This window comes from Semicossyphus pulcher, unplaced genomic scaffold, assembly GCF_022749685.1.
Source record: "Semicossyphus pulcher isolate SPU_LCO1_2020_fin unplaced genomic scaffold, fSemPul1.0.p SCAF_18, whole genome shotgun sequence".
NCBI lineage: Eukaryota > Metazoa > Chordata > Actinopteri > Labriformes > Labridae > Semicossyphus > Semicossyphus pulcher.
The window spans coordinates 26,951,698-26,962,500 of NW_027211691.1; the positions used below are offsets into that span (position 1 = coordinate 26,951,698).

The 10,803-nt window shown below is 46.4% G+C and overlaps 2 protein-coding genes across 2 annotated transcripts in view; one reads left to right on the forward strand and one right to left on the reverse strand.

The window, feature by feature from the left end:
- The first annotated feature begins 419 nt into the window (after nt 1-419).
- LOC138595941 (transmembrane protein 200C-like) lies at nt 420-7,411 on the forward strand. The gene is made up of 5 exons (XM_069667470.1): nt 420-875; nt 4,466-4,652; nt 4,740-4,959; nt 5,191-5,372; nt 5,563-7,411. Exons 2-5 carry the CDS (start codon nt 4,546-4,548, stop codon nt 6,695-6,697), a joined length of 1,644 nt encoding a protein of 547 aa, XP_069523571.1. The 5' UTR covers nt 420-875; nt 4,466-4,545; the 3' UTR covers nt 6,698-7,411.
- A 3,096-nt stretch (nt 7,412-10,507) lies between these two features.
- The window catches only part of LOC138595976 (piezo-type mechanosensitive ion channel component 2-like), a 77,296-nt gene continuing 77,000 nt past the window's right edge, over nt 10,508-10,803 (reverse strand). The window contains exon 55 of the mRNA XM_069667529.1: nt 10,508-10,803. This exon is cut by the window's right edge and continues 321 nt beyond it. The gene's annotated coding sequence lies outside the window, so the exon portion shown is untranslated.

Consider the following 10,803-nt stretch of genomic DNA (forward strand, 5'->3'; position numbering starts at 1 on the left):
CCGTGTACATGTCTATATGCTGTATATGTATATGTTATTTTTTAGAGTGCTTACTCCCTCTGATTTACCCAGAATTCACAGCAGGTGAGTGTGAGGGTCTGTGCTAGGGGCAGGTCTGATGCAGCTCATATGGAGTCTCAGCAGGGGCAAACTTCCTCAGAGAACATTTACACAGAAACAGATTATTCAGATGCTGCAGAGCTGCTCTGCCTCTGTAGCCTAGCAACAGCAGCATCCCAGAATCAGCATCTCCCACACGGACACACAGACCCGGGACCACACCTGAGAGTCCTTCATTTAGAATAACTGACAGACAGACAGATAGACAGACAGACTGATAGATAAAGAGATTTTCAGGTAAACAGCCAGTCTTTAGAGAACACACAGACAGGCAGTTGGGGGGGGGGGGGGGGCAGACATTTCAGCGAGACAGCTGGTTAGACAGAAAGCTAGAGAGACAGACAGGTAATGAAAGAGTTTCCTTTTTTGATACTTTTTTACACATCATGTAAATATTTAAATAATGCGTTTATTTAAACTAATGGTCAGTGGTCTGTTTTTATACAACCTTTGAACTGAACTGAACAGTGCCTCAGCAGTGAGATGGAGAGGAACCTGTCTCTTTCTCTGCCTCTCTCTCTCTGTTTACACTCGACATTACTGCAGAACATTCAGGGGGAGAGAGCTTCACAGAGAGAGAGACAGAGAGAGGGAGAGTGAGAGAAAAGGAGAGAGGGGGAGAGAAGGGAGGCAGAGGAGCAGAGGAGGACGCATTTGAAGAGGAGGAAACGTCGGAGCAGCAGATGGAGGAGACGATGAAAATGATGATGAAGAGGAGAAAAGAGGAGAAACATGAAGCAGCCGGAGCTCAAACAGTGAGAAACAAACATGACGTTCTGTTCTGATCTACTCTAGCGTGTTCTAATCTGTTCTAATGTGTTCTAATGTGTTCTAACGTGTTCTAACGTGTTCTAACATTTACTGTGTCTCTCTGTGTTTCTTGGATCAATCGCTGCTGACCTGAATCGATCAATATTCTGCAGTCATAATTAATTTGTTTGAATGATTTAAGATGCTAACAGATCCTGATCAATGTAACAGATCCTGATCAATCTAACAGATCCTGATCAATCTAACAAATACAACTGAGGGATCAATAGTGTTTATTTTAACACCCAAAATACCCCAAACACTGATCAATAGAATTATGCTCTGCTATGTCCTGTGTTTGTTGTTTTCATTGATCAGGTTGATCAATATTTTGCACTGATGATTGAGCGGCTCTGTACAGCACTGATCAATACTCAAAAGATCAATATTTAGCTGAACTGATGGGTAATCGACTGTATTGATCAGAGGTGATTAATTGGATTAAAAATCATGGAACAGTGTCAACGAGTATGGATGAAACAGGGGGCAGTAGAACATGTCAGGGGGTGGTAGAACATGTCAGGGGGCAGTAGAACATGTCAGGGGGCGGTAGACTATGTCAGGAGGCAGTACAAAATGTCGGGGGGTAGTAGAACATGTCAGGGGGCGGTATAACATGTCAGCTGGCGGTAGAACATGTCAGGGGGCGGTAGACCATGTCAGGAGGCAGTACAAAATGTCAGGGGGTAGTAGAAAATGTCAGGGCATGGTAGAACATGTCAGGGGGCGGTATAACATGTCAGCTGGTGGTAGAACATGTCAGCTGGTGGTATAACATGTCAGCTGGCGGTATAACATGTCAGGGGGCAGTAGAACATGTCAGGGGGCAGTAGAACATGTCAGGGGGGGGGTATAACATGTCAGCTGGCGGTAGAACATGTCAGGGGGCAGTAGAACATGTCAGGGGGCGGTATAACATGTCAGCTGGTGGTAGAACATGTCAGGGGGCAGTACAAAATGTCAGGGGGTAGTAGAACATGTCAGGGGGCGGTATAACATGTCAGCTGGCGGTAGAACATGTCAGGGGGCGGTACAAAATTTCAGGGGGTAGTAGAACATGTCAGGGGGCGGTATAACATGTCAGCTGGCGGTAGAACATGTCAGGGGGCGGTAGACCATGTCAGGAGGCAGTACAAAATGTCAGGGGGTAGTAGAAAATGTCAGGGCATGGTAGAACATGTCAGGGGGCGGTATAACATGTCAGCTGGTGGTAGAACATGTCAGCTGGTGGTATAACATGTCAGCTGGCGGTATAACATGTCAGGGGGCAGTAGAACATGTCAGGGGGCAGTAGAACATGTCAGGGGGGGGGTATAACATGTCAGCTGGCGGTAGAACATGTCAGGGGGCAGTAGAACATGTCAGGGGGCAGTATAACATGTCAGCTGGTGGTAGAACATGTCAGGGGGCAGTACAAAATGTCAGGGGGTAGTAGAACATGTCAGGGGGCGGTATAACATGTCAGCTGGCGGTAGAACATGTCAGGGGGCGGTACAAAATTTCAGGGGGTAGTAGAACATGTCAGGGGGCGGTATAACATGTCAGCTGGTGGTAGAACATGTCAGCTGGCGGTAGAACATGTCAGCTGGTGGTAGAACATGTCAACTGGTGGTAGAACATGTCAGCTGGCGGTAGAACATGTCAGCTGGTGGTAGAACATGTCAGCTGGTGGTAGAACATGTCAGGGGGCGGCAGACCATGTCAGGAGGCAGTACAAAATGTCAGGGGGTAGTAGAACATGTCAGGGCGTGGTATAACATGTCAGCTGGTGGTAGAACATGTCAGCTGGCGGTAGAACATGTCAGCTGGTGGTATAACATGTCAGCTGGTGGTATAACATGTTAGCTGGCGGTATAACATGTCAGGGGGCAGTAGAACATGTCAGGGGGCAGTAGAACATGTCAGGGCACGGTAGAACATGTCAGGGGGCAGTAGAACATGTCAGGGCGTGTTAGAACATGTCAGGGGGCAGTAGAACATGTCAGCTAGCGTTAGAACATGTCAGGGGCAGTAGAACATGTCAGGGCGTGTTAGAACATGTCAGGGGGCAGTAGAACATGTCAGCTAGCGTTAGAACATGTCAGGGGCAGTAGAACATGTCAGGGCGTGTTAGAACATATCAGCGCGGTAGAACATGTCAGGGGGCAGTAGAACATGTCAGCTAGCGTTAGAACATGTCAGGGCGCGGTAGACCATGTCAGGAGGCAGTATAAAATGTCAGGGGGCAGGAGAACATGTCAGTGGGCAGCAGACCATGTCAGGAGGCAGTATAAAATGTCAGGGGGCAGTAGAACATGTCAGGGCGCGGTAGACCATGTCAGGAGGCAGTACAAAATGTCAGGGGCTAGTAGAACATGTCAGGGGGCGGTATAACATGTCAGCTGGCGGTAGAACATGTCAGCTGGTGGTAGAACATGTCAGGGGGCGGCAGACCATGTCAGGAGGCAGTACAAAATGTCAGGGGGTAGTAGAACATGTCAGGGCGTGGTAGAACATGTCAGGGGGCTGTATAACATGTCAGCTGGCGGTAGAACATGTCAGCTGGTGGTAGAACATGTCAGCTGGTGGTATAACATGTCACCTGGCGGTAGAACATGTCAGCTGGTGGTAGAACATGTCAGGGGGCAGTAGAACATGTCAGCTGGCGGTATAACATGTCAGCTGGTGGTAGAACATGTCAGCTGGTGGTATAACATGTCACCTGGCGGTAGAACATGTCACCTGGCGGTAGAACATGTCAGCTGGTGGTAGAACATGTCAGGGGGCAGTAGAACATGTCAGGGGGCAGTGGAACATGTCAAGGGGCAGCAGAGCATGTCAGGGGGCAGTAGAACATGTCAAGGGGCAGTAGAGCATGTCAAGGGGCAGTAGAACATGTCAAGGGGCAGTAGAGCATGTCAGGGGGCAGTAGAACATGTCAAGGGGCAGTAGAGCATGTCAGGGGGCAGTAGAACATGTCAAGGGGCAGCAGAGCATGTCAGGGGGCAGTGGAACATCTAAGGGGCAGTAGAGCATGTCAGGGGGCAGTAGAACATGTCAGGGGGCAGTGGAACATGTCAAGGGGCAGCAGAGCATGTCAGGGGGCAGTAGAACATGTCAGGGGGCAGTAGAGCATGTCAGGGGGCAGTAGAACATGTCAAGGGGCAGCAGAGCATGTCAGGGGGCAGTAGAACATGTCAAGGGGCAGTAGAGCATGTCTTCGGACTGTGGGAGGAAGCCCAGAGTACCCAGAGAGAACCCTTGCACGCAAGGAGAGAACATGCAATCTCCACACAGAAACGTCCAAACTGGGATTCAAACCAGGAACCAGGAACCTTGTTACTTTGAGGCAACAGCGCTAACCACTGCACCACCGTCCAGCTTCTTCTAATATAAATATTATGACAAAATCATTGATATTGGAACATAATTGTTAATATTATAAAATAATCACTAATTATTAAGTCATAGTTGAGCTTCACGTTACTGAATAAAAACACAAAACAAAGTACATCTTCCAGGATAACCTGCCTCCCTGTCTCTCCCTGTCTTACAGGAAGTGGGTGACTGAGTCTGGGTGAGGTTGTGGTGGGCAGGACTTAGCCCTCTGAGCCACCGTCTGATTGGCAGTTGGTGATGATCGCGACCGGTGGCCTCCTGCGAATCAACGCACGCCGACAGGACTCACTGAGGTCCAAAACACAAAAAGCACACACACACAAGAAGAGGAACAAGAAGAAAAGGTATCTCTCACACACTCACACAAACATAAACAAAACCTTTAGGGATCATGATGTCAGAACAGAATGATGTCACTTCCTGCCCCCCAGGAGGAGCGAGGTGGTGGTGGTTAAGGGGAAGTTGAAGCTGTTTTCGGTGTCGGGTCTTGTGGCGGCGCTTGGCATCCTGGTCCTGTTAGTGGGCGTGGTCATGGCGGCTCTGGGCTATTGGCCTCGAGACGGACTGTTCTTCAGTGCTCGACCACAAGAGGGCGCTGCCATGGCATCAGTGTCATCCAGCAGCTCCACGCCTACGTTGGCAGATGCTCAGGTGAGACCCAAACAGACTTAGCTGGTCTGTCAGGGGGCAAACATATTGGGGGGTGGTAGAACATGTCAGGGGGTGGTAAAACAAGTCCGGGGCATGAGAACATGTCAGTGGCAGTAGGACATGTCAGTGGCAGTGGGACATGTCCTTTTCTATTCTTAAAATTGGCAAAACTTTCACTTACTTTTGATTAAACTTTTTTTAGCAGATTGTTGAATGTTTCTGTGGTTCCAGGGAGGAAGGAGGGGGGAAGAACTCCAAGGAGATGAGGAAGACAACAGAGGCGAAGGAGCTGACAGAAGGGGAGGAGGTGGCGAGGAAGAAGGAGGAGCTGCTGTTGGTTTTAACCGAACAGATACCATCAACGGGACAGCTGGACGGCCCCCACAAGGCTTCCTGGAGGAGTTCCTGGACAGGTAAACAAACTGTCTGTCCACAGATCTGTTTCAGACTGACTCTACATTAAACTCTCCAGGTTCTTTAGGTTCTTGTTGTAATTAAGCCGTTTTGGTTCTTTGAGTCCTATAGGAGAGTATGGTCATTGAGGAGGTTGTACACGACTCATCTGAGCGATTTTCTTGCTCTGTTTGTCTCACCTGTCTATAGGTATCTTTACTCTGATAGGCTAAAGGTCTTCGGCCCGCTCATCATGGGCATTGGGATATTCCTCTTCATCTGTGCAAACGCCGTCCTGCACGAGAACCGTGACAAGAAGACCAAAGTGATCAACCTGCGGGACATTTACTCCACTGTCATTGACCTCCACAGCCTCCGCAAACCCAACGGCTCCTCAGGCTCATCAGTCAACCCCCTAAACGGCCTCATTAACTATGTCCAATCAAAGAGCCTAGAGACCAAACCCAGGGCATACCCAGCCTCTCTCATGAACAGGAGGGAGGGGGGGGGGGGGGCTGGGCTGCTGTTAAGGCAACCGTTGCCCGGCAGCAGTGGAGGTGGAGGAGGCGGGGGCAGTGATGAAGAGGGAGGAGACACAGTGTTTAGTATCTACCAGGAGCAGCCAGAAGGTCTACCTCCCCCCTCCTTCTCTGACAGATTGTCCCTCCCCCCCAGCTTCAGCCCTCCCCGCCTCTCCACCTGCTGGACATCTTTACAGAAGGAGGAGCTCAACTCCTTCACCTTACCCCTGCGGCGCCCACGTCTCCATGCCCCACTTAGGAGGCACTCAACTCGGGAAGGGACAGGCTGGGGCACAGGAAGAGAGGAGGAGCAGAGGAGGGAGGGGGGAGGCCACAAAAAGGAGGAGAAGGAGGACATGTATGAATGTTCATCTCCTACCCTGGGCTCCACCACTCCCCCCAAGTTAGGACCCTGTCAGGGTTCATCTGCAGCTTCCTGCAGCTCCTCCACTCTCCACAGAGGGGCACAAGGAGGCTCCCAGGCCCTGCTCCTCTCCTGCTCCTCCCTCACCCCCTCCCACCTGTCGCTCTCCTCCCTGTCTCACCTCCTCTCCTCCTCCTCCTCCTCAACACCTGTCCCCCCTTGCAGGAGGCGGAGCCTGCCGAGCGGCAGCGGGGCTACAGGTTACAGTAAATTGACACAAGGAGAGGATGAATCATTTGAGTCAACTGAGATGACATCATCATATAATCATGTGACATCACAGGGCAGGGCTCAGAGGTCAGTGGTTGTGACATCACACAGGAAGTACTCCAACAGAGAGAAGCTGAGGATGATCTCACAGGTGGATTCCGGTGTGAGGAAGGATGAAGAGGAGGGCTGAGGAGCTGAGGCGACCAATCAGGAGCTGAGTCATTAGCCCCTTATACACTGCCAGTTCAAGGCGGGATTATTACGTCTCTGTTTTGGTCCATCTTCTACTTAAAACGAACGGAGGCAGAATGGTGGGGCAAAGTCGTTCCGCCTGTGAGCCGGCATCAGAGGTAGTAACAGAACCGGCAGGGTGGAACAGCACTGTGTGTGTGTATTTGAAGCATGCAATGTTTGTTTACACCTCACACACATTTTGCTTCCACAACGCCGGACCTCTATGTAAAAACACACACTGGGACGTCTTTACGCTGGCGTTGCTTGGTCCAATGTCACATGGCAAAGGCTGCATGACGGCGGAGCTTCGTAACGCCGATCAGGTGGAACTGCAGTGTAAAAAGGGCTAGTGAGTGAAGCACAACTCGGAGGTCATGTGACTTTCAATGACATCAACATCACATTAGAAGAACTCAGTCATATTGGATTTGAAAAGTTCTATCCATGTAAAGTAACATGTTCTGATGTGAGGAGAATGAAGGGACTTGTTGACTCGGAGGTGGAACTCGTTCATGTTGCAGCAATAAGGAGTCTTCCAGACGAATGAGAGCACAACAGGAAACCAACTGATGAAGTCTATTGCCTTGTCACAAACACATTTCCTGCCTGCTTGTTACAAAGACACCTGGGAATGTTTTTTATACTACAAGTAATGTTTCATCTGTCAATTGCGGGGGGGGGGGGGGGGGGGGGACTGCACAAAGACTGCTGGGAAGAAAACATGAAAATGAACAAGTAATTTGTATTTAATCCCATTTGGGGGGTTTGGGTTAGTCTGAATGAGGTCAAGGTTTCTATTTTAAACAGTTGGAGCGTTTGAAACACGCTTCATGCCGTCGTCTTCCCAGTTTCGGAGCATGCTCAAAGAACTACTGAAAGACAGACAGGTAGTTTCATTACGGACAAACAGGACTTTCTTTTGTTGAAAGACTCTCAAGTCTTTCTAAACTGCAATTAGTGTTTGAACCAGTTTAAAACCAGTTTGAAACTAGTTTGGACAAGTGAAACAGCAGATGTTTGATAAACTGTGGCATGGTCCGACACTGTGAGTCTTGCACATAGTTTCCAGCCTCAGTATTTATAACATCCTACAGTTTGAGTGTGAGAACCCTGCAGAGTCCGAATCTGTCAGCAGGCTGGATTCTCTGTAGTGTCCTCCAACTCAGACTAAATGTTTAGTCTGAAAAATAAACTGTTTGATGAGAGCAACCTGAAATGATCAGACTAACAAGAGCCTCATATGTATGAAAGAGAATTGTCTGCATAAAAATGTACCGTTCAAAGTGTCAGAAAGAATACAGTTAATGTATCAGAAGAATAAAAGAGTACAAAGAATAGAGCCTTGCGGGACACCTTCACTAACCTAAAGAACACCTGGACCCACTGGAGACGGTTCATTTTTTTCACACAATCACATGTTAGATCTATAAAAACACAGCACAGTGCTAAGGAGTGTGGGTATTTTAACTGTATCGCTGAATATATGCACGGCAGTTGAACAACTCTTAAGAGGCCTCAACCAGTCAAGACTTGTTCAAGGACTTTGTAGTCTTATGCAAAGGTTCAGGGTCCAGATCTTGTTCCCTTGGGTTTTTAATGTCCACTGACAAGGCTCATCAAACTGATGGACTCTTTAATCTTCATAATAATATTCTTTAAATAGGGTTATTGTTTACTGTCATTGCAGATGGTAGTTTAATTTAGAGTGAACATCACTGGAACACAGTTGGTGTTAGAGGGCTAGATAAGTTTATCTACCTTTGAATGTCACCTGTGACCTCAGAATGCCTGAAATCATCTGCTCAGTATGTTTCATAAAATCCAATTGCATGTGACACTAAACACAATATAACCCCAGGTTTAAAACCCGGGCTGGGTTGTTAATGTGTGATATCTACACGTCTTCCACTGAAAACTGAACCTGCTTCAACTGAACAGCATAACGTCCACTAAGTGAAACCCTGAAGGTTTACCTGTTTGCAAGTTTTCACTGTGCCTCCTCTGACAGCTCCTGTTGTGTTTGAACCGAGACATTTTCATTGATGAATAAAAAACAAAGCACAATGTGTTCAGCGTTCTGGTCAAATCTTCCTCTGATTGGTCACTGGTCACTCCCTGTCGTGTGATTCTGCTTTTCTTTTGTTCCGTTTGAGTGTTGGCACGTCCATGTTAACCTGCGATGTTTTAGCCAGGCTTTGTCTGGTATTTCTTGGTACCTTCACCTCACTTTGTGGCCCAGAACTTATGGGTAACAGTGAACAGGTGTTGCAAACGGATTGAAGTTACTCAAATCAAACAGTCGCCTGTTAGTCTGGTAAACAAATGGGTTTAATTTTCACATATTCACTATTTTGCTCAAATATTCACAGGAGATACTGAGTAATATTATCGTCAGACAGATAATCAAGTGATAAAGAAATATCACTGTAAAAGTTTTCTAACAGCAACATGATCTAACAATTATCCAATATTTATTCTAAAGCTTTTATATGTACTTCCAGTATTTTTTTATCACTTGGTGGACCAAATATTCTGTGGTTCCAGTGTGATATGAAAGTTTGAACAGAAGTCTTCATTTATCTTAACTGGAAGTCATTTTCCACCCTGGGATTGATTGACAGCTCTATCACTCTCCTGCTAGCTTTGTATTACCTGGGTTGGGGGCCTGACATCTCACCTTCATCATTCCTATTGGAACGTGCAGTTAGCTCAGATAAAAGCAATGTAGGGCAAAGCAAACAGAGACCTAGCATAGAGCTATGCTAATGAAAGCAACAGCATCCTCTATTTTTTATTGCATCAATATTTTGGTGTCAGTATTGAAAGTAGTCCAGGTGTTGACCCACCCACACCTGTCAACAGGTGGATCACTGAGCAAACGTCTGCAGAGGAACTGAATTTTAGCTAAATTTATGTGTGACATGCACTCACAGGTGATTTCAATTCACCCACAATATGAATTCACAGCACAATAACAGCAAGCGGCAACGGCAAGAGTGAGTCAGGACATAGACTAATGTAGAACTAAAATACAGCTGACAAAGAGCTAACTACAGTTAACCAAGAGCTAACTACATCTAATATCAAGCTAACTATAGCTAACAAAGAGCTAACTACAGTTAACAAAGAGGTAACTACATCTAATATCAAGCTAACTATAGCTAACAAAGAGCTAACCACAGTTAACAAAGAGCTAACTATATCTAATATCAAGCTAACCACAGCTAACAAAGAGCTAACTACAGTTAACCAAGAGCTAACTACAGTTAACCAAGAGGTAACTACATCTAATATCAAGCTAACTATAGCTAACAAAGAGTTAACTACAGTTCACAAAGAGCTAACTACATGTAAATCAAGCTAACTACAGCTAACAAAGAGCTAACTATATCTAATATCAAGCTAACCACAGCTAACAAAGAGCTAACTACAGTTAACAAAGAGCTAACTACATCTAATATCAAGCTAACTATAGCTAACAAAGAGTTAACTACAGTTCACAAAGAGCTAACTACATGTAAAATCAAGCTAACTACAGCTAACAAAGAGCTAACTACAGTTAACAAAGAGCTAACTATATCTAATATCAAGCTAACAAAGAGCTAACTACGTCTAATGAAAAGCTAACTACAGCTAACAAACAGCTAACTACATCTAATATCAAGCTAACTATATCTAATATAAAGCTAACTATAGCTGACATATGCCTGACTACAGCTAATATAGAGCTAGCTTAAGCTGACATAGCTTACAGAGCTAACCTGGAGATATAAATTCAGACTTGTTTTGTAAACATTAAAGTTAAAATATGTAAAAAAGTCAAAACAGCTGTGCTGGGAACTTTATTGTTCATTTACACTTCTGCACTGTGTAACATCACTTCCTGTTTATACAGAGCCTCCATTCAGAAAGTTATTGAAAATAACCAAAAAAAAAGTATAAGTAAATATTTAAACACCTTTAGGTTAATGTGGGAGTGACAGCAGCAGCGTCCATTCATATGTTTCATCAGGAGGTTAGCTCCGCCTCCTAGCTGCTACTATTGGTCCATAAGCACACAGG

Excerpts from the sequence above, each read along its gene's own strand:
- LOC138595941 (XM_069667470.1), top strand. The coding sequence starts at position 4,546 with ATGATCGCGACCGGTGGCCTCCTGCGAATCAACGCACGCCGACAGGAC. Across the intron at positions 4,960-5,190 it reads CTACGTTGGCAGATGCTCAG|GGAGGAAGGAGGGGGGAAGA; the intron begins GTGAGACCCAAA and ends CTGTGGTTCCAG. Across the intron at positions 5,373-5,562 it reads CTGGAGGAGTTCCTGGACAG|GTATCTTTACTCTGATAGGC; the intron begins GTAAACAAACTG and ends ACCTGTCTATAG.